The sequence below is a fragment of the Agelaius tricolor genome, unplaced genomic scaffold (genome assembly GCF_023055355.1).
Source record: "Agelaius tricolor isolate 1412-34295 unplaced genomic scaffold, bAgeTri1.0.p SCAF_20, whole genome shotgun sequence".
Lineage (NCBI taxonomy): Eukaryota > Metazoa > Chordata > Aves > Passeriformes > Icteridae > Agelaius > Agelaius tricolor.
In genome coordinates, this window is record NW_027269280.1 from 4,596,129 (window position 1) to 4,622,938 (window position 26,810).

Below are 26,810 nucleotides of genomic sequence, written 5' to 3' on the forward strand. Positions count from 1 at the left end.
GTTTGCTTGTACTGACACCTCAGACACCTCAGTGTGTGCTTCAGCTCCAGTGCCTGTGCTGAATCATTAATATTTTGCTGTAGCCTGGCAGTTGCAAAATAAGCAGAATTTTAAGCAACCAAACACAGCCTGACTTCAACTGAGTCTCTTTGGGGGCAGTGAAATGAAGAAGTCCTTTTTTTCTTTTTTTTTCTCTATAAAAAGAGAAGTCAAGCAGACCATCTTCTATGTAATGGATATTTCTATTTGTGTAATTGAATACTTTTCATTACCTGTTAGAGCGAGGACTGTTGCAGTTATTTTGATTAGTTACAGCAATTACAGTTAGGTAACTGGAACCTTGGAAGGATTAGATCTTTCTCTTTTTTCCCCCATGTTGGTAGTAGCCATTAAAGCTGGAATTTTAGAGCCCAGTTTCATTAACATTTTAGTTTCTGTGCACAGAGGAGAGGTTTCCTCCTCTCCCCGGGTACAGTCAGAGCAGGACTTGCCCTGGATTACCTGGAAATGAGGAGCAGTTCTGTGAATGCCGTGCAGGAGTTTCAGTTCATTCTGAAGCTAAAACAGGATTTAAAATGGGATTTTAAAAAAAGATTAAAGCTAAACACGACTGTTTTTAACAGCAGACTTTGCATCACGCTGGAAAATACAGTATTTCCTTTACTGTGGTTGTTCATTTAAATTTGATTGCGTTTTCTAGCGTGTTCTTTGCCACTCAATTAGCTCTGTTTCCAGACATTAGCATAATTGCTTGTGGTAAAGTACCTGCAGTTTTAGGCGAGCGTTCTGCAAAGGGCTGTGAGAAGAAGTATGGGGAGGTAATTAAAACTCTATAATCACCTTTTTGTTCTGCTCCCTGTCTTTGGCTGGGGGGGATGTGGTGAGACCTCAGGTGGGGCAGGTGCTGGGTGTGTGGGGAGTCTCCATCAGCCGGGATCTCCAGCAATTCTGCTGGATCTTCCCTGGTTTTTCCTGTGATAATTTTGCTGAGGAGCCATCCAGCACTCCCTGCTTTATCTTTACACACTGACTATAAAACGCACCGAGCTTCCCAGTTTTTCCTTGGCAACTGCTCTAGATGAGAACAGGTTTGTTTCTTATTTTTTTATTTTTTTTTACCCCAGACCTAATTTTTTCCTCACAGCTCCAGGTCACTGCCTTTTTTAAAATTTTTTTTCTTGTTTTTCAGTATCTTTTCAAATGTAAACCCAGGCTTTGATCAGCTGTCTGACAGAAGGGCTCTGATGTCAGTATGGATGTTTCCCTATGCATGTGTCTAATTATGGTGCTGGTCTCATCACCTGCACGTGTTTATTCTTAGCGAGCCCCAAAATCATTTTAGGGTCAGTGCTTTCCTGCTCCCACTGCCAAAGCTTTGGCCCAAATTCCCTTCCTGCCAGGTGTGCAGCTGCAGGGAGCCACAGGGGCAGCTCTGGCTTGGAAACCAAAACCTTTAGGATCGGGATGAGAGCAGGAAGCTCATCAGGGATGAAAATGGCCTGGAGGCTCCATCAGATTTGCACAAACAAGTCTGTCCCCCTATTTGCATCCCTTCCCTCGGCAAGGCAAGCAGGCTGCTCTCATCCCTTGGCGCTGGCACTGCTGTTTGCCCCCCGAGTGATGCTCCAGAACGATCTGGAGCTCTCTAAGAATGTCCTGGTGAGTCAGAGGACGTGGAGCTCATGGAAGCACCCAGAAGAGTGCTCTGGCAGCCCAGCCCAGCCGGCTGTTCCTTCAGAAGCTGCTTCCTCCACAGCAGAAGCCTCTTGGGGAAGTACAGCCTGTCTCGAAGCCGAGTGCGTAACCACCTTAGCTAGTTTTCTTTTACCACATCCTGTTTGCTACAACACCAGATTAGGAGTTTCTTTAGAAAAAGAGACGTTTTTGAGAGGTTTTGGAAGCGTTCAAGGCCAGGTTGGGCAGGGCTGGGAGCAGCCTGGGCTGGTGGAAGGTGTCCCTGCCCATGGCAGGGGGTGCAATGAGATGGGATTTAAGGTCAAACCAAATCATTCTATGACTCTGGTATCCCAATATCCATAATTTACGTGTGGAATCCACTCTGCTTCACAGCTGTGTTAACATTGCACGTGGAGTCCTTGTCACGGAGAGGCCCTACCCTCAGAGGGCAGGTGGGAAATGAGCAGAGCAGGGGCTGCTACAGCCAAGGCCTTCAAGGGAGTCTATGAGATGATAATATTGCTTTGGAGCAGGGTTATCCTGGTTGTTAAATGCTTTGGAGCAAACTTGCTGCCCGATACAACTCCGTGACTCTGGTGTCTGACTCTGGGCTTTCAGACAAGCTGGGAATGGAGCTGGGTTAGAAATCCTGGGATGTGATCTTGGAGCATCCACAGCTCCATGCCTGGCTTGCTTCAGCCTTGGGCTCTCTGGTGGCTGCTTGAGACCCTCCTGGTGAAGGCCCAGAGGGTGCTGTCATCTCTGGAGCTGGGGGGACGTGGCAGTTCCTTCACACCCTTCTTGGTTTCTCATCTCTTGCACAGCCGTTGGGGCTGGGGGAAGGATGAGAACAGGACGTGTTTTAGCTGTTTCAGCAGCTGGTCTTGCTGCAGTGTGAGTTTTGCACCTTTCCTAGGAAGTAACTTGATTTTTTTTTTTCCCCGAAGGTGGCTTAGTTTTTTTTTATTTTTTTTTCTTTGTGAATTAATTAAAACAACTTGTAGTTGACGTAAGAAGTTACGAACCTTTTTTTTTTTTTTTTTCCTTATTTACCATCCACTTTCGCAGAGTGAGGGATGATCTTTCTGAGGTGATTCATTCCACTGTCTTCCATATCCTCCTCAACCAGCTCCAAGCTGGAGGTTTTCCCAGCATTTTGCCATCTGCATCAGGGGCTGGTTCCAGCCCACGGGGGCTTGTGGGGGCTCTCAGCCCCTTCCCTGCTCCCCTTGTCCTGATCCAGCTCAGCATGGATCATGTTTGTTCTGCAGCTCCCCGGCTCAGCTTCCAGAGCATTTGGTTCTGTTTTGTAGCTCCTTCTGCACAGGGATTTTTGTGCCTGCCCTTCTCGTTTTCAGGGAAATGTGCTCAAAATGACCCTTCTGGCTGCTGTTTCCTCCAGCTTGGTCAGGGACAACTTTCTGTTTAAAAAAAAAACAACAAAACAACCAAAACTGGGGTGAGAACAGCTACAGCAGGTTTTTTTTTTGGGGCACTGAATGATGCTTTCTCTTGCTTCTTCCTCTAGTTCTGGACTCATATTTCATTATTTCAGAGTTTGGTGCTAATCATTAGATAGGAGTTAAAATCTGTTGAGAAAAACATTTTTGCTCTTCCTCTTTCTGCTGGCACCGTGCTCCCTGAACTGCCTAAAAATAACAGGCTGGGAAAAGTGACTCCCTAGAGCATTATTTAAGCTATTGTTTAATTTAAGCAGAAGATCTATGTGCTGTTGGCATTCTGGACTAATTAAATAGTCCTCTGAGGAAATAACAATGAAGGCTATAAAACTTGGTGGGGAGTAAAGAAAAGCACCTGAGTTTTTGGCTGTGAAGTGAGCAGGGATGACTTTTCTGAGCTGTGTCATGAGCACAGAAATAAATTTGCTCTGTTCTGGTGCTTTGATGTTAAATAATGTGCAGCCAAGTAGCAGGGACATGGTTGCTTGGTGGGTTTTTCTGTAAAAGCAGGGGCACAGGTCGTTTCTGCAAAGTGGTTTTATTCTGAGGTTCTGGTCCTGACCTGGCAGCCACCACACAGAATTAGTCACCACTAAAATTAGGAAGTTGTCTTCCAAACAAAAATTACACTTGAAATGCTGTTTGAAGACTGATCTTCTTCTTCTTTCTCATGGTGTTTGTAATTTTCAGTGCAAGATCAGCCCGGGACGTGGGGTTGTGGACAGGCTGCAGGGGGTTCTTAGGGGCTGTGGAAGCCCCCCTGTCCTTGCAGAGTTCTGTGATCAGTTAAAAACAACACAAGAACCCAAACCACAAGGAGACATCGGAAACTGTGCGGCTGCAAACCGAAACAGAAACCGTTAATGTGAGATATTTCACAGGGGATCTGCTTCTCACACGGTTCTCTGCCTGCACCAAACAAGGCTGGGGATGTTGGCGGGGGGGGGACAGTGAAAGAAAATCTGTGCTCTGAGCCTTCTAAAAGTTGGTCTGGTTTTCTGTTTGCAGGTTGTTTTTTTTTTTTCACCAAATGAGTGTTAGATTTAAGATCTCTTTATTATGTCATAATTTCAGTGTTACTGGAAGCTACATTTCTTTCAACACCCTCTTATTTTGTGGTAAAATAAAGTGATACTTGGCATGATTTGCTTGGAAGATCATTTTGAGGGGTGTTGCTGAAGCTCCTGCTGTAGATTTTACGTGCGTTGGAATTGTCTGCCTTGGTGTCAGGGATAAAGAGTATCCAAAGGCACTATCAAAATGCATGCATTCATTTTGGATTTTCTTCTGATGATAAATAATTGAGCATTTCTTTGTTGGGCTTCAGCCCTGATCTCCCTGCCTGCCTTTGTGGGGGGGGTTTGAAGATGCTGTGTTGTGTGATTTCCCAGGGGAGCTGCAGATTAAACCTGAGCTTTAAAATAGGAAAAATATACACCCCATCATCTGGACAGTCCCATGATGGATAATGTACACATCCTGGTAGATTAGCATTTGTATGCAGTGCAGTTGTTGGAAGATATAAGGCACGGGGAGAAAAGTCTTTATCTCAGCAGAGCAGTGCAATTGCACGGTTTTTGGGTTAAATTATCAAGAATTCCAGGCAAACTGGCAATTTTGGAGTGAAGTAGCAACATAGGAGAGAAGATGAGAGTGTTAAGGATTATCACTCTATAATAGAGAGAACAAACAAGGAATTATTTGCATGACATTTCCCTTGGCTGTTTCCAGAGAACACACACAAACACAAGCACCTGCCCTGCTGTGCACCTGCCAGAGGTGTGTTTGCTTTGCCCCTGGAATCCTGTAGGAAAATTAGTTCCTTTTGGATCAGGAGGGCCCTGGGTGGTTGGTTCAGCCCTCTTCAGCCTCTTCTTGAGCTCTCTTTGCTGTGCCTTAAAACTATGGGAGGGAGGTTTAGGCTGGATTTTAGGGAAGGGCTCTTCCCCTGGAGAGTGCTGGGTGCTGAACAGGTTCCCCAGGGAATGGGCACAGCCCTGAGGCTGCCAGAGCTCCAGGAGCACTTGGGCAATCCCAGGGGCAGCCTGGGGTTGTGGGGGTGTCTGTGCAGGGCCAGCAGTGGATGATGATCCTCTGGGTCCCTGCCAGCTCTGGATGTTCTGTGATTAACACTGTGCAAAGTGGCTTCCATCCCAAAGGTGGTGTTTTCTCTCTGCTTGGCCTCTCTAGGGCTCCCTTTGCCTGTTCCTGGTGGAATCTTCTCCTTGTGCCCCACCACTGTTAACACACAGTCCTGATTTCCTCTTCTTCCTACCCGGCAATTCCTCAGTCAATCTGAAACAGTTGCACTCCCATGGAGTTTTTTATCAATGTGTCTTGAAACAGTTCACAGCTAATTAAGCCTCTGAACACCACTGAGAAGTAGGGCAGTGTTGGTTTGCCATGTCTGTAAGGTGGCATGGTAACAGCTTTAATGAGCTTTACCTGCACAGCTGTAAAAGCATTATTGATATTGTTAATAAAGCAGATTCTCTGGGCCTGCCAGTGCTGCTCATTCCCATCACTGGGATCACTCAACAGAACCAGCACCAGCCAGTAGAATCTAAATTACTGGAGCTATTAAGTGTTCTCACTTTCAGCAGTGCATTTAAGGGATGGAAAGGTCAGAGGTGCAGAGCAGAGGGGCTGGAGAGCTCTGGCTATCAATTACCCCATTTCCAGCTGCTTTTATTGATCCATACAGCATTTCTCCTATAAAGAATGTGGGCAATACACCTGACAGCCCCCTTCCCTGCCAGTGTCCTGTCCAGCCAGGGCCTCTGTGACATCCTGCTGTCACCTGTGTGTCCGTGGAGGTTGGATAGGTGGGCTCAAAAACATGCAAACCAGTTTCTTAGTGTTTCTAGATACTTCTGCCCATGATTTCCGTGATTAAAAGAGGAAGAACAGCAGAACCATCTGTGTCTGAGCCTCCAGCTCACAGCAGCTTTCCCAGAGTGCCAGAGTGAACCAGAGGAAGAGTCAGAAATTCCTGCAGCAGAATCAGCTGGGCTCTGTCACTGTTGTTTTAGTGGTTTTGCTGCTCTTTACCTAAGTGCTGTGTGTATTTACTAACTGAATACTGCTGGCTTTGTGTTTTGATTTTGACCACAGCACAACAGTTCCTCGATGTTCTGGCTGAACAATTTGGCTCTTCACAGTGGTTCAGATATTGAGCAGAGTTTGCTGAGGCAAATACTGGCACCAGGGCCTTGAGAACAGCCTTTTGTTGTGGAGTTATTCCATGTATTCATCAAATGATCCTGTCACCTTGCTGCCACTAAAAACCACACCTGGATCTAAGCCCTTCCTGAGGAGCAGAGCTGCATTTCCCAGTGGAGTTGGTGTGTTCAGTAATTGGTGAAGCAGTGAAATTCTCAGCTTGGAGAATGGCAGAAAGGAAAGTGTGTTTCTCAATAGTAAAGGGATATTGGCTTGTATTATGTAATTAATTTTAAAATGTTTATAAAGGAAAAAAATACTGGTCAGGAAAATAGCAACTTTCACATCCTTGGTAGGGCCTGAGTTGTGATGTGAGGAAAGAACAGATACAAAAAAGCCCAATCCACCACCATGACATTTTTGAGCTGCTCCTAGTTGTTAGCTTGCTGGTACCTTCTATTACCAGTTGCAAAGGGCTGTGAATTTCTTCTGTTTACAAGTGAAGAAAAAAGAAAACCTCAAGTCCTGTGTATTCCTTGATGGGATTTAGAGAAGGAATTGAATCACATTCTTTGTAATAACTGATTGAAATGAAATTCTTCTATTCTGTGTTTAGCGGTCTTTTTAAAAATTAGAATATTTTTGTGTATTTCTATTTAGTGTTTTTTTACTCCCGCATCTTCTAGAGGAGCTTTTTCTTGTGTAAAACCCACTTTTTTCTTTCACCTTTGATATGTTGAATTCCTTTGATTTTTGACTTCACTCAGCTGGAATCTGCATGTTAAAGGAGACCAGAATATGAAGGATACACAGTAAATATGGTTCAGAGCTAAGTTTCCCCCATTATTTTCTCTGCTTGGCTTTAAAAAATGATTGATCACACATTCAGTGTTCAGAGCTACCATTTCACGAGGATATTCAGAGAATCCCTGAATGCTTTGGGTTGGAAAGGACCTTAAAGCTCATCCAGCTCCACCTTCCACTATCCCAGGTTTCTCAGAGCTCCATCCAACCTGGCCTTGGAAACTTCCAGGGATGGAGCAGTCCCAGCTTCTCTGGGCAACCTAAATAAAGATAATTGAGTGCTTTCAGTAAAGATGTATATTCACTGCTTGGCATGCCCTACCTGGCTCAAGCTTTTGGGCTTTGACACAGAATTTGTGAATATTCCTCCGTTCTGTCCCCAGTGTCAGTGCTCAGCTCTCCTGCTCCTCTCCCTGCAGGAATTCCAGGCATGCACAAGTCTGGTGTTTAGAAAGGAGGCTGACCAAGCTTCAACAATGATTTCCCCGGGTGAAAAGCTATTGGAAAATAGGCCTGGAAATAAAAAGTTTTTCTCTGACAACACTTAAAACCTTTTAGCCAAAGCTTATTTTCATTTAATGATTTCTAGACCTCATTAAACAGGCTACCTGGCAACTTGCAGCCTAATTTTGAGCTCAGTTTGGTTCTGTTCTAGGGAAATTGTTCTGTTCTGCTCACCATTGGATGCACGTCCTCATGAAATACAGTGTGTTCTTTCCCCCTGCTTTCTATGCACAGGGATATGTTTCAGTCTGTTATAATGTATTATTTTTAATGCAAAGGGAATGAACATTAGGCTCAATTAGGAAAGAATGGAAAAGGGAAAGGAAAGGAGTGGAATGCGTGATGCTTTCTGGGCTGGGAGGATTCTTGTGGCTTTGCACCTTGCCAGAGCACAATTCCTACACGGTTTTCCCTGGTGATCTTTGTTCCTGGAGAGGGAAATTGGTGGTTCTCTCAGTGGTGGAGCTCTTAGGTGGCCTGAATTGCTCTGTGCTGTGTCAGCTCTGTGTGGGCACTGCACAGAACAGGAGTCTGAGCCTGGCCTGGTGTTCTGTGACAATTGCAGCCTGGTGGGAATCACAGGTTTTATGTGGTTTTTCGAGACTTTGTCCCAGTGTTTGAGTCCATGACCCGGATCTGTTCCTGGTGCTGATGGATCTGGAGATCACTGAGGGCTATTTCAGGAGGCTGAACACACCCACAGCTGGATTTAAACACAGCTGTGCTGTTATGTCACTGTGGTGTGGCAGCTCTACATAGGAGACATTCCTGGGGAGGAGATGCCCCAGAATCTCAAAATCATTTGGGTCAGGAAATTCCTCCCAGAACCATCGAGTCCAACCTGTGCCAAATTGCCACCACTGAGCGCCACATCCAGGAATTCCTTGGACACCTCCAGGGATGGGGACTCCAAACCCCCCTGGGCAGCCCCTTCCAGTGCCTGACCACCCTTTTTTGGGAAGAAATTCCTCCTGATTTCCAGCCTGGCCCACCTTGGTGCAGTGTCCTGGCGGGGAGGTACAGAGAGCAGCATGTGAGACATCCCCTCTGGCCGTGGCTTCTTGCCGTCATCCGAGCTCACCAAGCAAGAAAGATCATGAGGCATATCTTGGAATGACTGAGATGGGAGCCCTTCAAGTGCCCTGAGCAGGGACAGAGCCTGTGTGGCAGCCTTGAGCACCATCCCACATTCCCAGAGCTTTTCCTGCCCGGGAAAGGAGCCCGTGTCTGGTGCAGATGTCACTGCTGCTTTGTTTGTCAGGGTTCTGTATTTATACGCAGCACGTTTCGGGAGGATTTGGAAACAGCTTGATATTTTTGTTCTCTAATTTGCTATTTTGCCTACTAGAAAGTGGCTACATCAGCGTTTTGGACCACGTTCAGGCCCGCTGTAAATAGATGCAGCTTCCTTTCAATCAGTGACATTGTGAACGCTTCTATCGGGGCTAAACGTGGCTATTTTTAGCTCTGCTCTCTCACCTAGTCACTCCTGTTTGCTCTAATAAGATTTTTATTTACTCCTGTTAAAAGGTCACTTGAATCTGATGCTTATAAAATTCCAGTTGGAATTAGAAGAAGTCATTTTCTCCCGAGTGTTTTATGGTGGAGTTCCTCGTCGTTGTTCGGTTTTATTTTATTTATCATTCCGTGCTCTCAGCCAACTGACAGGGGTGAGGAGGTGGTGTTGTGGCTGCAGGTGACCTTTTGGCTGCTGCAGGAGGCAGAGGCCAGTGCTGGCCCCTGTGGCTGCTGCCCTGGGGGGACTTTGGCAGAGCCAGAGACAGGAAAATGCCACAGAAGTAGAAAATGAGAAGGTGGCTTTAATCCTGCTGTGAGTGGCCCTAGTGAGGCCACATCTGGGCTGTGCTGTTCAGTTCTGGTCTCCACTGCTCAAGAAAGTCAGGGAGCTCGTGGAGAGGGTCCAGTTGAGGCCATAAACATGATGAGGGCTCTGGAGTGTGTGGCTGCTCACCAGCAGCATTTGTGTTGTTTGACTGTGGGAAGGGCTGAATTCTGGAGACAAAAACCAGGGATGGAGGGATGCTGTTGATTAGAGTCAGGATTTCATGTAAAATTCCTGTGCTCATGCTGGAAAAACACAATTATTTGGGATAAATACTGAAGTAACCATTCATGTTCTCTTTTAAAGAGATGGGTTAACTTAGTTCCCCTCCTTGTGACAGGGACCTCATCCAGCTGGGGATGAGCTCTGTGAGTACCTGGTTATGGCTGAGCTGCCTGACCTGATTCTGCTCTCCCCACCAGCCCATCCCTTCCTGCTTGTGAGCCTCTGCAAACCTCAAAGGTGGCCTTCATCCCTCCTTGAAAGGCATTTTGCCTTGGTAATTAGAGTCAGTGCAATTCATGGCACTTGGCAAATTTGTCTTGGGATTGTAAATGCAAAGCTGGAGGGGAAGATGATTGTCCAGAGGCTGGAGCCCAGAGGAGCTGGGTGCTGCCTCACACTCTGTGTGTGTATTATTGATATCATCCATCACTTTGGTGTTGCCTGAAGAAGCTCTTAAAAAATATTTTTCCTTTCCCTTAACAACCAGTGATCTGGTTGTTGCAGAAATTATATAGTTATACCAGAAGGAATCTTTAAAGCCAAAGCTGTCAGCATCTTTATTTCATAAATAATTGCTGGTTCTTTTTAGCTGTTACTTAACGCTATCATTTTATTAATTCCTGCTTTCTGTTCCTGGGCTTATTTTTCTGTGTGCTGTTAACTGTGCTTATTGTGCTCCTCGTCAGCTCCCCCTGAACTTCTTAAAACTCCTGTCACTTACTCAATGCTGCATCTGTCACTTCGTTGTGCCATTATGTGAGAGCTGCAGTTTCTGGCTGATCATTTTTCACTCAACCCAAGAGCAGCAGTAAAGGAGGAGATTTCCTTTGTGCTGCAGGGGAAGTGCAGGGTCTGTTGATAGAATGGGAGGTCGAAACAGAAACAATTCCAGTCTGGGGAACATTAGGCTCTAACTGGATTTGTCTGAATTATAGAATCACTGAATGGTTTGGGTTGGAGGGGACCTTAAAGATCATCCATGGGTAGGAGCACCTTCTACTATCCCAGATTGATCCAAGCCCTGTCCAACCTGGTCTTGGACACTTCCAGGGGTGGGACAGCCCCAGCTTCTCTGGGCAACCTGTGCCAGGGCTTCAGCACCCTCACAGGGAGTGATTTCTTCCATATATCTCACCTAAATGTCCATTTCAGTCTGAGGCCATTCCCCCTTGTCCTGCCACTCCAGTTCCTGATGCAAAATCCCTCTCCAGCTTCTTTGTAGCTCCTTCAGATCCTGGAACGTGCTGCAAGGTCTTTCCCCAACCTTCCCTTCCCCAGGCTGAGCAGCCTGAGCTCTCAAGTCTGTATATTTTGGGTATATCTGGGTTTTTGCAGTGCAGTGCCAAGGGGCCTCAGGGAGGAGCAGCCCATGTCCTGTGGCTGCATAAGCCTCTGATTGTTCCCTGTGCCATGGGCTTGGGAACCTCTTCTTTCTCTGCCATAATCAAATTGAAAAAGTTTGGAAAATACTGAGCAGGGCTGGAATGTTTGGCGTGGCCCTGCTGGAAATGTGTGTTGGTATATTTTCACACTCCTCCCACAGTTGTCTTTGTGGTTTATTGTTGTGTTTTTTTTTTGTTGTTTGTGGGTTTTTTTGGGCACCAGCCAGGAGCTGGGACCAGGCCAGGGATTTTTCTTTCACTGCATTCAGAGCTGTTTGTGCCACTCTTCAGTCTCTTAATTACCCAATCTTTGGTTCATTGTCCTAGAAAAGTTCAGTCCATTCAGCAGGATTCTGCTCCGTGCTGCTGCTGGTTCCGTCATGTGGGAAATAAGGAATTTGAATCGGCTCCCAAAATTTCACTTTTTGTCCTCAAAAAAGCCAAGCTGGCAAGGAGAGGTGGAGGTGCACGGTCTGGCTGAGGAGATGGGGCACTTTGGGTGGGTTTGGAAGTGATGGGGACATTTGTGACACAGATTGCTATGTGAAATTCCAGGGTAGCAGGTGCCAGCTCAGAGGCAGGGAAAGACAGAGCTTCCATGGGATGAGGCTTGTGACAGTGCATTAAAATGCTCCTAATGGAAGATTCTCATCTGCAGCCTGCTGGGGTCATGCTCTAAATTACTTGCAAAGGAACTGTAAAGACCCTGATGTAATTTATTGAGCAATAAAACCCATTAGAGGTAACATGAACCGGTAATTCTGAAATGGGAGTGCAGAAGAGGTTGTGCTTCATCAGTGAAATGTAGGTAAATCTCCTACAAAAAAACCCCCAAAACGTGAATAGTGTCTAGTTTTTACTGGGGGAAAAAAAAAAAGAGAAGAAAATGTGGTCTGTGAAGAGGAACAGGATATTTTTGTGCATTATGGAAATGCCTGATAAAATCCTCAGCAGGTGGAAGCAGTAATGGGTTTAATACACCTGTGGGAGGTGAGGCAGGCTTGGGATCCCTTTGTGCTGGAAATGAAGAGCTGGAATCAGAATCCTAAACTTTGGCAACTGGGGATGCTCACACAGGTTTATACGGCCCGTGGTGGAACTCAGGTGGTTTCATGAGCCTTTTTACAAGTGCGATGAGACAAATTTCTCTGATTTTTCTGTCTTTCTTTCCAGGATTTTTGCTCTTTAAAGACTATTGCATGAATGAGATCGATGAAGCTGTCCCTCAGCTGAAGTTCTATGAGGAGGTAAGTGCTGGTGGTGATGGAGCTTTGGGGCTGTGCAGGGAGTGAGGCTGTCCTGCTCCATCAGGGAACGCTGAGAGGGAAGGAGAGGGACATTGAAGCAGTGTAGGACTGGTAGAAGAGGATCTGGGATGAATTTGGTGGTGTTGGGGTGACACTGAAATCCTTCAGGTCTTTCCCCATCAAGTTTTTCACCTGTGGAAAAGGCAGCAGGGGGGGATTGTGGAGGGATGAGGGGTGGGAGCTGCTCAGATGGTTCAGGAGCTGCTGTGGCAGAGGGGACACAGATGGAGGAGCTGTGTCCCTTGTCAGGAGATAGCCAGTGAAGGAGCTGCCAGGCACTGTGCAGGGCACATCCCAAAGGATCAATAATTCCAAGGAATGCCCTGGCCCTCTCCAGCTTCTGCTGCTGCAGGGTCTGAGCTCCATGGCACCACTCATTCATTCATTCATTCCCTGTTACATTTGTGACACTGAATAAAGCCCCAGTGAATCCTGTCCCAGGTGCTGATTTCAGGGCAGACCTGCCCATACCTGATGCTCAGGGTTAATTTAGAGCTGGAATAGCCTTGGCTGCTTCACTCATGAACTGAGAATTTAACTTTTATCCTTGCTATCAGCACAAACAGCTGGTATCAATTTGGAGATCAGTCCTCAGCAAGACTCCATTCCCCCACTCAGATCAGATACCTGCTGTCAATAAAGAATCTTTTTCTATCATTTCCATCTCTTTATACACTGAAGATATCACTGTCATAAGTAATCCGAAAAGGCCTGTTGTACCAGATTATTTAGCAAGATATTTTTGGCTGCCTCTTTATCTCTGAAACAATTCAAAATTGTATTTTTAGGTTATTAGCAAAATGTTGCCTCAAAAGAATTTCAGTGCTTTGTCATGTACTTCTGGAAAAATCCCATTAAAGATATTTAAAGAGAGGTTCATTGTGTTTTCCTCTGTGACATACCGGATCCAGGAGCTTTTCCTTTTTTTATATATTTGATTTACTTGCTGCATTTATTACACATAGAATAATCTGAGTACATTGCTACATTAAAAATTGCTTGGTGTAGAAGAGCTCTGTACTCCAGGGATTTCATATCACTGCAGCTGGAGTCACGATCAGGCATTTAACAGGATGAGTGATTCATCCCGATCAGTTTCAGGAGGAAAAGAAAAGAAATGAAAAAGAAAAAAGGGGGAAAATTGGGAAAAAAAAAAGGAAAAAAAAGAGCTTCTAAATACTTGAAAACAAATGCATTCTGATCCCAGTTTTTGAGGAGATCCTTTTGATCTCTGGGGGGCTCTGCTGAAACCCCTGAACACTGACTGAGGAGTTGTGTCCTTTAACAACCAAACATTGAGGGATAGGAGGTTGTTCTCAAATAAGACAATCAGATATCCATCAGGCCTTCCTCCTGTACTGCTAATTATTTTGTGTCATTGCATTAATTAAAAGTGTTTCTTGGGCAAAGACATTTTGAGTCATTTTAATTATAAATTGGTATCAAGGGGGAAGCAGCACAGATGGCAGATCGGGGTGGGACTGGTGCCTTATCATGTCAGCAAACACCAGCAGTACAGCTAGAAAGATACTGACTTTAATTAATGTTCCACCTCCAGAGGTAGGTTGGTTCCAGTTTGTCTCTTGATAATTGGATTTGATGATCTGGGAGGTTTTTTCCCAACCTAAGCGCTGCTGGGGTTGTGTGGCACACAGCAGATCTGCTCACTGCCAGGGATCTGGATCCCAGGGTTTCTCCTGGAAGGTCCAGAAAGCCAGTGCTGAGTCTTTCCCCTTGCATCTTTTTTTACATTTTGTCCTTTCTGGAAGAGCTCTTTCCCTGAATATGCTCCAGAGGACCCTTGGACGGGGTGGACTTTCTGTTCTGGAGCTGGTTGTCAGGTTTTGTTCTGTAAATGAACTGTCTGGGATTGCTGTTCTTTCACCTGGAACACACTGATCTCCTACAGCACACCTGAGGAAACTCAATGTGTTTTGTAAAACTGTCTTTTAGCCAGCTTTAGGCTTCAAATCCACAGTGTAGCTGGACTGTGTGAACATTTTGAAATGTGCTTTATATTCTTTCTTGGACATCTGTACCAGATGTGCTGTGATCAGGGAATTTTTGATTGGAAGAGCCCTCTCAGCCCATTGAGTCCCACTGTTCACTCAGCACTGCCAAGGCCACCACTGAGCATGTCCCCAAGTGCCACATCCCGTTAAATCCCTGCAGGAATGGGGACTCCACCAATGCCCTGGGCACCTGTACCAGGGGCTGAAAAAAAAATCCCAATATTAAAGGGAAACCCCAGCCGCGACTGTGCTGTCACAGGTGATTTTTCATCAATAAAAAAACCCAATAAAATAAAACTTCAACCCAAGCCCTGTTTTGACCCAATGAGTGAGGAATCACAAGGGCATGTGTGGGGTGTGCTTTGTGCTGCAGATCAAGGAGTACGAGAAGCTGGACTCGGAGGAGGAGCGGCTGTCGCGGAGCCGGCAGATCTACGACACCTACATCATGAAGGAGCTGCTCTCCTGTTCCCACGTGGGTATCCTGCCCTTTGCCCCCCACTCCTGGCAGCAGGAATTTCCCTTTGAAATCCAGGATCTGGGTTTGGCAAAATTCAGAATGTTGCTTTTTATGTTTTTGTTTATTTTTTTTATTGAGGTGTAAAAGTTGAGGCGTACTGCAATTTTTATTAAACTTGGCGGCACGCAAAGGAAGTATCAGGAGATTTTTCTGGTTTATGTTTCTTCAGACTAAATGTCTGTTTCCAAAAGGATGAAATAAATGGATTTATTTGTATATAGGTGTGTGTAGAGATGTGGCTAAAGTCACTGAAAAGACACATTTCTTCTAGCTGGAATTTGGGCCCATTGATCTGTTCTTAACAGTTTCATGTGCTCTGATTTGAAAGGAGGATTTGCAGGTGTTGTATCATGCTTTGGGAGGAGGGTTTAAGCTTTTCTCTTTTTTTATTTCCCTCAAAATGCATTATTTTATTAGTAAAAAGTTCATGAGTGCTTCTGGCTCTGGAGCTGTGCCTGTAAATGGGATTTTTCATGGATTTGTTAAAGGAGGATCATCACCCCCTTTGATTTTTACCTTCCTCCTCCTCATCTTCCCCTCTCCTGCTTTTCTGCTTCAGAATAATCCTGTTACTGGATCATTCTGCACATTTCACACAATATTCACTGTAATATACCTGTGGGAGGCCCTATTGATTCCCCTTGGGGTTGGTGTTTCTGTGTGGGGAAAAGAACAACAGTGCTCTGACCTGAAATGAAACTCCTGACAGTTCCAACTGTTTGAAATCTTCCTTTTTCTTTTCCAAAAGCCTTTCTCAAAACAAGCTGTAGATCATGTACAAACACATTTAGCCAAGAAACAAGTGCCAGCCAGCCTTTTCCAGGTGAGCTTTCACAGTCTGAACATTCAGCTTCTCTGACAGAAAGTGACTTTTTAAATACTCTTTAAAGAGACTGAATAAATGGGACTGGTACATATTCTGTGCTGTAAGTGGGATTGAAATGCTTTTCCAAGTCAAAATTACAATTTACTCTTGTTATCTGTAATATTTTCAAGCGCATTTAGAAAAGCAAACTATACCTTGGTGTGCGAACAGAAGAGTTTTTATAGTTGTATAATTTTGAGCCATTAAATGATTTAGAGTAAATCACTTTCCATCAGGAAGATGCTCAATCCTGTCAGGGTGAACAGTGGAGAAACAGTCTTAATCCATCATGGGGGTGTTTGTAAGCTTAAGTGTCTTTTATCTAAATCTGACGTATTTTTATGTGCTGAAAAAATGTGGAGGTTGCCCGTGCCTGATGTCTGCTGTGCTTCTGAGCTGTTCTGGCTGTTGCCATGAGCTGGGGGTTGGTGATTGCAGTGCTGGGGGATGCCTCAGCCCTACCTGGGGAGAGGTTGGGCCCTGGCACACCCAGGGGAGGGAAAAAGTCACCTGTGATTCCAAGGTGCTGATCTCTCAGCAGGGACAGGGAGGAGAGAAGCACCACAGAGATGGGGGAGCAGCTCTGGGGGCTTTGGATTCCACAGGGGTGACAGTTTATTGGTTAAATACATTTGAAAGAAGAATTTTTTGCCCCCACACCCCTTAAGGTTTTTTTAGCTCATGAAAATATTTTGTGTTTGACTTCAGGGCACCTGCTCAGATTCCAAAAGCCAAGTAGAGCTGAAATGCATTGTTGAGGCTTCTTTAGGACAATCCAGGATCTGTGTGGGGCCAATGAGAGTTCTTTGTGTTGGATGGGACTGAAAAAAAGCCATTTATTGTCTGATTAAATTCTAATTGTGTTTCCTCACCCTTTTTAGCCATATATAGAAGAAATTTGTGATAGTCTCCGAGGAAAAATATTTCAAAAATTTATGGAAAGGTATGAACAGGGAATATTACCTGAATTACCTGCCTACTGTAGTGGGAAGTCAGGTCCTTTCAGCACTGCTGTAAATAAGGCTAAAAATGTGTATTATTGCATGATTAATCAAATTCACCCAGCTTTGTGGGATCCCCTGATCAGAGTCAGGATGTGTGAGTGGAACAGCTGAAAAGCTGAGGGATTTCTCAGTCAGGGCACACAGAGGTTGGAGTTTGGGCTGAAAAAAGGCAGAATTGGGTTTTTGGGGATATTCTGTGTAATAAAGAATTGAGGGCACAAGTCTGGCTCAGCAGAGCAGCCCTTTCCTGCTGCTGTGTCTGGCTCTGCAAAGCTCAGCTGTCCCCCAGCAAAACCCAAATCCATTTTCTAAACGGGTTTGGTGCCATTCTGTGATAATTATAAAAATGCCTCCATAAAGCTGTTATTTCTTACTTTGAAAATAAATACTTAATTATTCATGTAGGAATAAGCAACTATTTTATTATTTTTTCCCAAAGCCTGTGGTATTGCTGATGTCTTCCCTATTTTAAGATAAAATGAGTTTAAAATGTTCCTTGGAGTATAGGGAGGTTCATTAACATAAATCGAGCTGCCTGTGTTTTTTTTTATAATTATCTTCCTCTTGATGTAATTTAAATGTTTGTTAGTTCCAAACATAGTTGTTTAAAAATTGAAAACCATCTTTGAATGGTTGAAAACCGTGCAAGAGAGCTGTGGGGACACAGTGAGCACTTCCAGGGGTAAGGTTATCTGCTCTCTTTCTCTCCCAAGGATGTAGAACATGGAGTGTGCTCTGCCTAGGAATTGTTTTTCTTGGTGGGGGTAAGATTACAGTTGGTGAAAGGAAGGCTGTCATTTATTAAATACCACCCCACGCCCTAGCTCAGACTAGATTTTAAATATCAGAGTCTTGACATTTCCTGTAATACTCTACACAATAGTCTCAGACAACTTTTAAACTTTTTTTTTTTTTTTCTTTTGCAGTGACAAGTTTACTAGATTTTGTCAATGGAAAAATGTAGAGCTAAATATTCATGTAAGTACTCACAAGTATATTTATCTTGTCAGAGGCTGATACAGGAAAGAGAATGTTCAGTTTTGAATCCTGTTCTGCAAAGGCCTCATTAAGGAGGGTGGTGGATGTCACTGCTCTGCTATTCTTAGGCACAGCCCTGATGATTCCTGTCTGGACGTCCCCTCTGCCTTCCTCAGCTAACAGAATTTTCATTTTTTTAATGGCTGAAAGAGCTGAAGTGCCAGAATTTCTGCTCTTTACCAGCCCAAATCCCTGTCCACCTCCCTTTCCCACTCCAGTCTGTGATCCCAGCACCCTCTGAGCCCCTTTCCCTTGGCCTCAGCTTTTGCGTCCCTCTGCACTTCTGTGTGACAACTTGGGCTGCAAAAATAGCCCTGAGTGAGACTGGCAGATTTTGGGAGCAACAGCCTCATTCCCCTTGGTGCTACTTCACACTGTAGTGCTTCCAAGTACATGGAAATATCAACAATAAGGGGCTCCTTTTCCAACACAGTAAATGCTGTTGAATTACAGTTGAGGATCTCAACACATTCATGGATCATTTAGATGTTTTCACAGTAAGTTTTTTTTAATGCTGGAAAAATGAAGGTTTTGTTTTCTTGTTTCTGTTTCCACTTGCAGCTGACCATGAATGATTTTAGTGTACATAGAATAATAGGAAGAGGGGGATTTGGTGAAGTGTATGGCTGCAGAAAAGCAGACACTGGAAAAATGTGAGTATCACCCACTCTGTGGCAGAGGTGATTGTAAACTCTGGACTAGTGAGGAAATCCTTCCAGTCATTTCTTAGGAAATCACTGGGAAGCAGCATCACATTGCTGTAAAGTTCTTTGTGATGAGGTTTAACCCCCAGAATTCTGATTCCTGGCTCACTGCAGGCTCAGTGGATGCTGTTCCATGCCATGCAGGGGCTCAGTGTCACACAGCTCCTGGGCACGTGGAAATGTCCTGTCAAAACCAGTGGAAAATGCACAATCAAAATCAGGTGTGTGCTCCAGCAATTCCCTGGATCAGAGGATATTGCTGTGGAAGCCATGGTGGCTGCTCAGGTGTCACCTGCTCCAGGTGTGCTGCAGGAATCTGTCCCCAAATCTGGAGAGTTCAGGGCTATGCCAGAGCCCATTCCCAGTGTGCTGCTCCCAATTTGGGGCATTCCACCAGTGCCTGCCCCGTGTGTGGTGAGAGCAGAGATCCCTGCTGCCATTTGGAAGGGGATATCCCACTGCTGGACTTGTGATTCCCAGAGCTCTCTGTGGGAGCTGCAGGGTCAGCCCTGGGTGGATTTTATTCTTTTTGTGATCTTACCATTCACACACCTCCCCTGATCATCAGATTTCCATTTCTAGGCACCATTGTCCCATTGTGTTCTGATGTGAACATCTGGCCATGGATTTAACCAGTTGTTCTCAATATCAATCCATTTCTTTATTTACACCCCAGCCTTTCATCTTGCTTTTCTCCTAACAATTTCAGTCCACAGCCCATCCTTAAACATTTCCCTTCCAAGTGAGCAGGGCATGTGTGAGGTGCCCTGTGTCTGGCTCCTCTTGAATTTATGTGTGCCTGACATCCTTGATAATAATAAACTTCTGACTCTTAACAAGTGGAAGACATCTTAATGTTGCTATTATTATATTCAGTATTTCTACAGTGACTTCAAGTATTTATATTAATACTCTTACTAACAACGCTGGCTTTATTCCTGCTTTGGTACTTTTTGTCCATGTACAGTTCATTCAGTTGTCCATGTACAAAAATAAACATTTTATTTAGCTTGAGGCACGCTCAGCAGGCACTTCTCAGAGTCGCAGCCATCTCCATGTCTGAGTGTCTGAGCAGGGCTCTGGCAGGAGGTGGATAAACCTTTGGGAAGTGAGAAGGACAGGAAAAGTGAAGCAAAGCAAAGTACGGGTTTTATTAGATATAAATAGAGCAAAGGGAAACAAAATGTGGGAAAAGCAACCTTCTTTTTCAAATTTGAAGCAAAACTTAAGATGAGGTTCAGCTTCTGGGTAGAGATTTGATTTAGTTCTTTCTTGATCCAAACCTGTGAGCCCATCCCTAACCCAGGTCCCATCCCCTGCAGGCTGCCTCTGCTGCACTTAGAGCTGCAGACTTGGTTTGGGACAGGTTCCCAGAGCAGCTGTGGCTGCCCCTGGATCCCTGGAAGTGCCCAAGGCCAGGTTGGATGGAGCTTGGAGCAGCCTGGGATGGTGGAAGGTGTCCCTGCCCATGGGTTTAAGGTCTCTTCCCACCCAAACCATTCTGTGATTTCCATCAGCTTTGAGCATCCCCAGTGCCTCTCTCTGGTCAGGGCAGGGTCAGGGGTTATTTTTTATCACCTTTCACAGACTCCTCAGTAGGAACATATGAATATATTCCCAGTCTGCAAACTTAAAATTCACCCTCACTCCCCCTCTCCCAACACATTGATGTCAGAATGACGTGGCTGTTTTTGGGAACTGGAGCTCCCAAAAGCTGAAGCTCTGAGGCTGGATGGGGATAGGCATTGAAGCTGTAATGTGGTAATTTCCTAAAAATCCATGAGTGTCCATGTCTAGGAGTCTTCTGTGGAGGAGCACACATGTCCTTCTCACTGGTATCTATTAATGAACTCAACAACAGCTTGGAAAAATACCCAGCCTGGATCATATCCTCCTGTGGTTGGTGGTTGTTAGGGTAACATCCTTTGTGAGCAAAATTTTATTAATTTGTGTAGCACAGATGGTAGAAGACCAAAAAAGCTTTCTTGTGTGTATCTGACTTTTTCTGAGTAGAAAGAAAATTAAGGAGAAAAAAAAATATATAAAACTCAGCGTGTGTTCAAGATATTGCTTTCCTGATAGAGTTGAAACTGTTGGAATTAAATGGTACCATAACAGAGTTTCTGTTATTTAATTCCTAAGGCAGATCCTTGCTTGTAGGTATGAGAAAATGAATATATGTTGTGTAATTCCTATCTCACTGCGATGGTTTGGACATGGAATTATTTGTTAAAGCACATTTCTCTGTCAGGAGGCTTCTGCTGGAAATGTGTTAGTTCTGGGAGATTTTGGAGGTTTTTAGTTTTAGTGAAATGATGTTTTTTTAGTCCTGGGTTTAAGTCTTTCAAGAGCTTGCTTACAGGATCTTGTAAATGTGCATGGCCTGGCTGCCAGTGAATAGTCCTGACAGAGGAGATTTTTGGTGCTTTTTCTGAATGGTTATTTTTTTTTTTTTCAGGTATGCAATGAAATGTTTAGATAAGAAGAGAATCAAGATGAAGCAAGGAGAAACATTAGCCTTAAATGAAAGAATTATGCTGTCTCTTGTCAGTACAGGAGTAAGTATCACTATGTTATTCCTTCTTCCTTCCATATAATGTAAAAGCTGTTACATATAATGCATATTCCATCAATTCCCTTGTGTGACATGCAAAAATTAACCCCCACTGGAGCCTCCCCCTGATTCTTGCAATGTGTCTGAAATGAGAAGGGAAAACCAAACGTGCTTGATCAGTTTGGGTCCTACAGAATGAGCATCTTTGCTGCAGAGGCTTGAGGGGGTGCCCATTTCTGAGGTAATTCATCCTCCCACTTTCCTGACGTTTTAAATATCCTTTTTAAAGTCTTTTTGCTTGAAACTTTTCCGAAACACGATTCTGTCTTGCAAAAAAGATTAGGGTTTTTTTTGTGTAGTTTGGTGGGATCTAAAGTGCTCCTGCAGACAGAACTCCAGCTCATCTTCCCTTTCCTGTTACTCTGATATCCAATTTTTTTCCTTTTTGTTTTCTGTGTAGCTGAGTCAAGGTGTGTTCCAAGCCATCTGTTCTATTTTATAAATTGGATTAAAATGAGATGAATTCAAATGTAAAGTTGAAACCATCACTGGTGTGTGCAAAAAGCCACCACCTGCCTGCTGCTGGCTCCCTGGGGTCGCTGGCTGAGGCGTGTTGGGCTCAGAGAATTCCAGGCAGGATGGGAGGTGGCTCTGCCCTCCCTGCAGTGACACCGTGGTTGCCATGGCTACAGGTGATGCTGGCAGGAAGGGTTCACTTCCCTCACCTTGTGGTGCATGAATTAAACACTGAGTGTGGGAGCACAGCCCCTGTGCCCACAGATAGGGGGGGTGTGACCGTGTTCGCAGGGGTCTGAGGATGAGAGAAGAGACAAGAATGTTGAGTCCGTGTTTCAGAAGGATTGATTTATTATTTTATGATATATATTATATTAAAACTATACTAAAAGAATAGGAGAAAGGATTTCATCAGAAGGCTGGCTAAGAATAAAAAAAGAAAGAATGAATAACAAAAGCTTGTGGCTCGGACTCTCTGTCCGAGCCAGCTGGGCTGTGATTGGCCATTAATTAGAAACAACCACATGAGACCAATCCCAGATGCACCTGTTGCATTCCACAGCAGCAGATAACCATTGTTCACATTTTGTTCCTGAGGCCTTTCAGCTTCTCAGGAGGAAAAAATCCTGAAGAAAGGATTTTTCATAAAAGATGTGTCTGTGACAGGAGGGATGAGGATAAGGAGTTGTGTGTGGTTCTGTACAAGAGCTGTGCAAAGAGCAGCATTCCCTGCATGGCACAGAGCAAACCTTGTTGTGTGACACCAGGGCTGTGTCCCCAGAGATCAGGGGATCTTCTCTGTGGGGCTGGCCTTGAAGGTGCTCAAATGCAGGCATTGTCCCCACACTGCCATGGCCACCACTAAGCCAAGGAGAGCTTAGAGCCTCTTCCAGTGCCTAAAGGGGGCTCCAGGAGAGCTGGAGAGGCACAAGGGGGATTGGCTTCTCACAGCCAGAGGGCAGGGTTAGATGGGGTATTAGGAAGGAATTATTCCCATTGAGGGTGGAATTATTCCCAGGGTGCCCAGAGCAGCTGTGGCTGCCCCATCCCTGGAAGTGTCCAAGGTTGGACAGGGCTTGGAGCAACCTGGGACTGTGGAAGGTGTCCTTGCCTTGCAGGGGTGGAACTGGATGATCTTAAAGGTCCTTTCCAACCCAAACCATTCTGGGATCTGGAATTCATCCCTTTTTGATGCTTTTTGATCAAGTTACCTGTTTTGACCAGAGATAAATTGTGGTTTGTCCACATGTGTCAGGATTCCTGAAAACCAGTGGGGAGTGGGTCTGTAGTGGGGACTGGACAAGAAATCAAGGCAAATGAGTAATAATTGTCCCATTAACTTTAATTTGTGATTCTGTGGCTCCAGCACTGAATGTGAATTTGCATGTCTGGAGATTCCAAGAGAAAATAGATCAGGAGCTGCTGGTGGAGGCAGTTTTCTCACAGGCCAGCACACCAGTGAGGCTTTAAGCAGGGGCAGCAGCAGGAGGAAACATTTGTTTCTTTTGTAAAGGATTATCAGCTCTTTAGAGTGACATTTCTTTCAGACTCTCAGAAATCTGGAGGACTTTGAGGAGAGGTTTTGTAGCAAGTGCTGCTCATTCAGGTCAGGTACACCTGGGCAGGAGAGGCTGGAGCACTTGGAATATGCAGAATGAGATAGGTTTGAAGGTGGTGGAATAAGAGAATTCCTTCAATCCCTGAACAGAAGCTGGGAGGCTGCATTGGCTCGTGGTGTGCCCAGGGACAGTTCTGCACTGCCCAGAGCAGAATGGAGCTGGGAAATCCATCACAGCACAATTAGTCATTTAACTGGGAATCCAGATGTCTCTGCAACATGCACAATAACAGCTGTGCAGATGACACTGCTGGTTGTGTAATCAGTTCTGTTCATCCACCTCAGGCTCTGGCATTCCCCACCCCAGCACCCCTGGAGCAGGGAGCTCCCATGGCACTGTGGTGAGAGCAGCTTTCCATGGCCACATTTCCAGTGGGTTCAGGAGTACAACAGGCACCTCTGCAGAGCATTTGGAGCTTCTTGGATGGCCCAAACTGGGCTCTGCAGGGCTCTACACCAGGCTCAGTCTCTGCTGGTGCCTTTGCTGTGTCACTGTGGTGTAACGGGGACAAACTGTCACCGAGCTTTGGGTTTCCTCTTCTGCAAGACACAGGCCCCATCTTCCCCTCCCACAGAGCCCTTCAGGCTGGAAAGGCATTGTGAAATCCTTGGAAGGTCGCAGAGTAGGGAAAAGATTTTACTTTCTGTTAAAAAGAAAAATTGATTTCATTTCTGCGGTAGCCAATATTTGCCTGATTTCTGTTGAAAACCTGGAACGTGTGGAAATCACCAAGGTGGTGATGGACCCTGTGAAACCAGGCAGTGCCAAGGTGCTTGTGGAAGGAGTGATTATTGCATTAATCTTTTCCTGAGGGTAGGAGGGGATCATTCCATCTGTGTTGCAAGACTGGGGCTGTGCAGGGCTGTGCCTCCTCTCTGTTGTGGCTCCCAGTTTTTTTTCTTCCTAAAACAACCTCAGCAGTTCAGCTGCCTCACCCAGACCCTCTTGAGATGATTTTACTGATGGCTGCATTCAAGATTTCCTCCAAGGGATGATAAATATAATCCCAGAATATCCTCAGCTGGAGGGCCCTGCTCAGGACACCCCAGGAGATCAATAATCTGGTTTTTTTTTGGAGCAGAACAGGTACTTGGTTGGTTTTCATGTGTTTCAAGCAGTGACACATGTCAGGGCAGAGCTGCCCTCCAGTTAAACTGGGACACAGCTGCTCTGTGCTCTGCACACCTTTGTCCCCTGTTTGCTGTCACTTTGTGCCCCAAAGCCCAGTGCTTGCCTTTCAGGCAAGAGTCAAAACCAAAGGTTTCCTCCTAGAGCACTTTTTAGTGTGTTAATGTCTTTAAAATATCACATTTCTACTTTTTTTTAACAGTTGCTCCAGTATTTTTTTTCCTTCCATATGATTTATTGCCACAAATTTGACTTCAGCAGTTCTCTGGATTCAGGCCAAGATTGTTTGGATGTAAGGAACTCTTTGCAAACTGGTCTTAATTCACACATTAATGTCATAATGTTGCTTATTTTCATCAGAGCAGAAAGTTGACTGCAATGAAGAATTGCTCTCCTGGGAAATTGGTTTTATTGCTTTATGTGTTCTTTAAAAAAATAACTGTAGGGTGGTTTTTTTTTTGTTTTTTTGTGCTGTAGAATACTCCTTTGCTGGAGTTTTTGTCTCAGGAAAATACTGCAGTACAGTTTTTCTCTCTGTTAAGCTAGGAGAGGGTAGTGATGAAATTCGGGATGCTTGCACAAAAAAAATGAGTTATGCATCACATTTACACTTCCAGATAACTTCTATTTTTAAAATCCATAAAAATATAAGCAAGCCATGTTCTGGTGTAGAAAAACCTTTTTATTCGTCTATGTGTGGTGTTTAAATTCTACCACTAAATCCTTCTGGGTAATTGGATTGCTCTGAAATTTTAGGAGCCCTGCTTAGGGACACTTCTGAATTACCCAGTCGATGCAGGAAATTAAGTTAATAATTCTGCTAAAGCTGCTGTTGTGAAGTTAAGTGGCAGCTGCAATAATCCCCAACACTGAGTTCATAACCAGAGGTGGTATCTTGTGTTAGACACCACATCAGGCTCCTTTTTTTTAGGAAAAAAAAAATTTACAAATTTTTGAAATTTGTATTTTATATTTAAGAATTTGGCTTTTTTCCTGGATGTTGTGCAGGTGTTTCACACCCATCCCTCCCATTTGTGGGAAGCAAAGTGCAGTTGGGTTGGAGAGGGGCGGGATGTACCCTGGTGTGGCATTCACATTTTCTGAAAGATCCCTTTGCCCAGGATTTTTCTCCTGGGAAGCTGAAAAGCTTCAGAGAAAAGGGAAACAAATATTATCTCATTTGATTCTTCTATGTTTTACTTGTCTGGAATGTGTTTAGAGGTTGTTTACCCACAGGTGGTTGTTTCATTAGTTTCTGATGTGAGTTGTTTTCACTCATTGGCCAATCAGCGTCGGCATTCTGGAGAGAGTCACAAGTTTTCATTATTATCTTTTTACATAATTTCATAATTATCTTCATTATCTTTCATTATTATCTTTTTATCTTTTCTGCATTCTTTAGTATAGTATAGTTTAGCATTCTTTAATATAATACAGTATCATAAAATAATAAATTAGCCTTCTGAAAACAGAAAAGTCAGATTCCTCATTCCTTCCTTCATCGGGACACCCCGCAAATAAAATACCCTGGCACTGTGGGGATGCGTAAAATAGAAATTATGTATGTAAAGATACATAAATAATATAAATAAAGATATAAAATATAAAGATTTCTAAATAAAAATATTTATAAATATAAAGATTTATAAGATTTATGAATGTATAAAGATTTAGAAATATAAAGAAACCTTTATATCTGAACCCCGTGGAAGGAAGGAGGGGCTCTGAAGTGTCCCTGTCCCTCCCTTTCCTCTCTGCCCAAGGCCGCCGTGTTTTGCTGTTTCTAAATTGGGAAGGGAGCAAGTTCCTGTCAGAGATTCCCAGAGCTTTCCCTGCTCCATCCTGCAGCTCCAGGCTCTGCTTCCTGCAGGGTGTCCCGGGCTGCTCTGCCTTTGGGATCAGATGTGGGATGGCCTGGGGCACAGCCATTCCAAAGGGATCACTGCAGACCCAGCAAACAGCCCTGCTTTGGTGCCACGAGGTGTCCCTGCCCTTGGGATGACAGGAGCTTTAAGGTCCCTCCCAAGCCAAAGCATTCCATGGTTCCATCCCATGTGGCTTTGGAGCAGAAGCTGAGGGGGTGACAGCCACCCCCTGGTCATTAGCTAAGAGCATCCTGGCTTTTATCAGCAATAGCAGGGCCAGAGCCAGGTCCATTCTTCATGAAAAGGGTTCTGCAGCCCTGGCACAGCTGCCCAGGGCAGTGGTGGGGTCACATCCCAGGGAGGATTTAACAGATGTGGGGATGTGGTATTGTAAATGCAGGTCCACTCACCAGGGGAGAGAATGATGCATCTGACTCCATGTTCTCAGAAGGCTAATTTATTATTTTATTATACTATATTATATTAAAGAATACTAAACTATACTAAAGAATACAGAAAGGATACTTGCTGAATGCTAAAAAATAATAATGAAAACTTGTGACTCTTTCCAGAGTTCCAACAAAACAGCTCACAGCAGAATCCAATGAAACAATCACCTGT

General features: G+C 44.6%; 1 protein-coding gene across 1 annotated transcript in view; it reads left to right on the top strand.

The window, feature by feature from the left end:
- Positions 1–26,810, top strand: part of GRK3 (G protein-coupled receptor kinase 3) — a 61,855-nt gene that overhangs the window by 15,808 nt on the left and 19,237 nt on the right. The window contains exons 3-9 of the mRNA XM_071445253.1: positions 12,231–12,304; positions 14,750–14,851; positions 15,645–15,719; positions 16,643–16,704; positions 17,692–17,743; positions 18,365–18,456; positions 20,966–21,065. Coding sequence (XP_071301354.1) covers positions 12,231–12,304; positions 14,750–14,851; positions 15,645–15,719; positions 16,643–16,704; positions 17,692–17,743; positions 18,365–18,456; positions 20,966–21,065 — 557 coding nt within the window. The remainder of the gene's footprint in view (positions 1–12,230; positions 12,305–14,749; positions 14,852–15,644; positions 15,720–16,642; positions 16,705–17,691; positions 17,744–18,364; positions 18,457–20,965; positions 21,066–26,810) is intronic.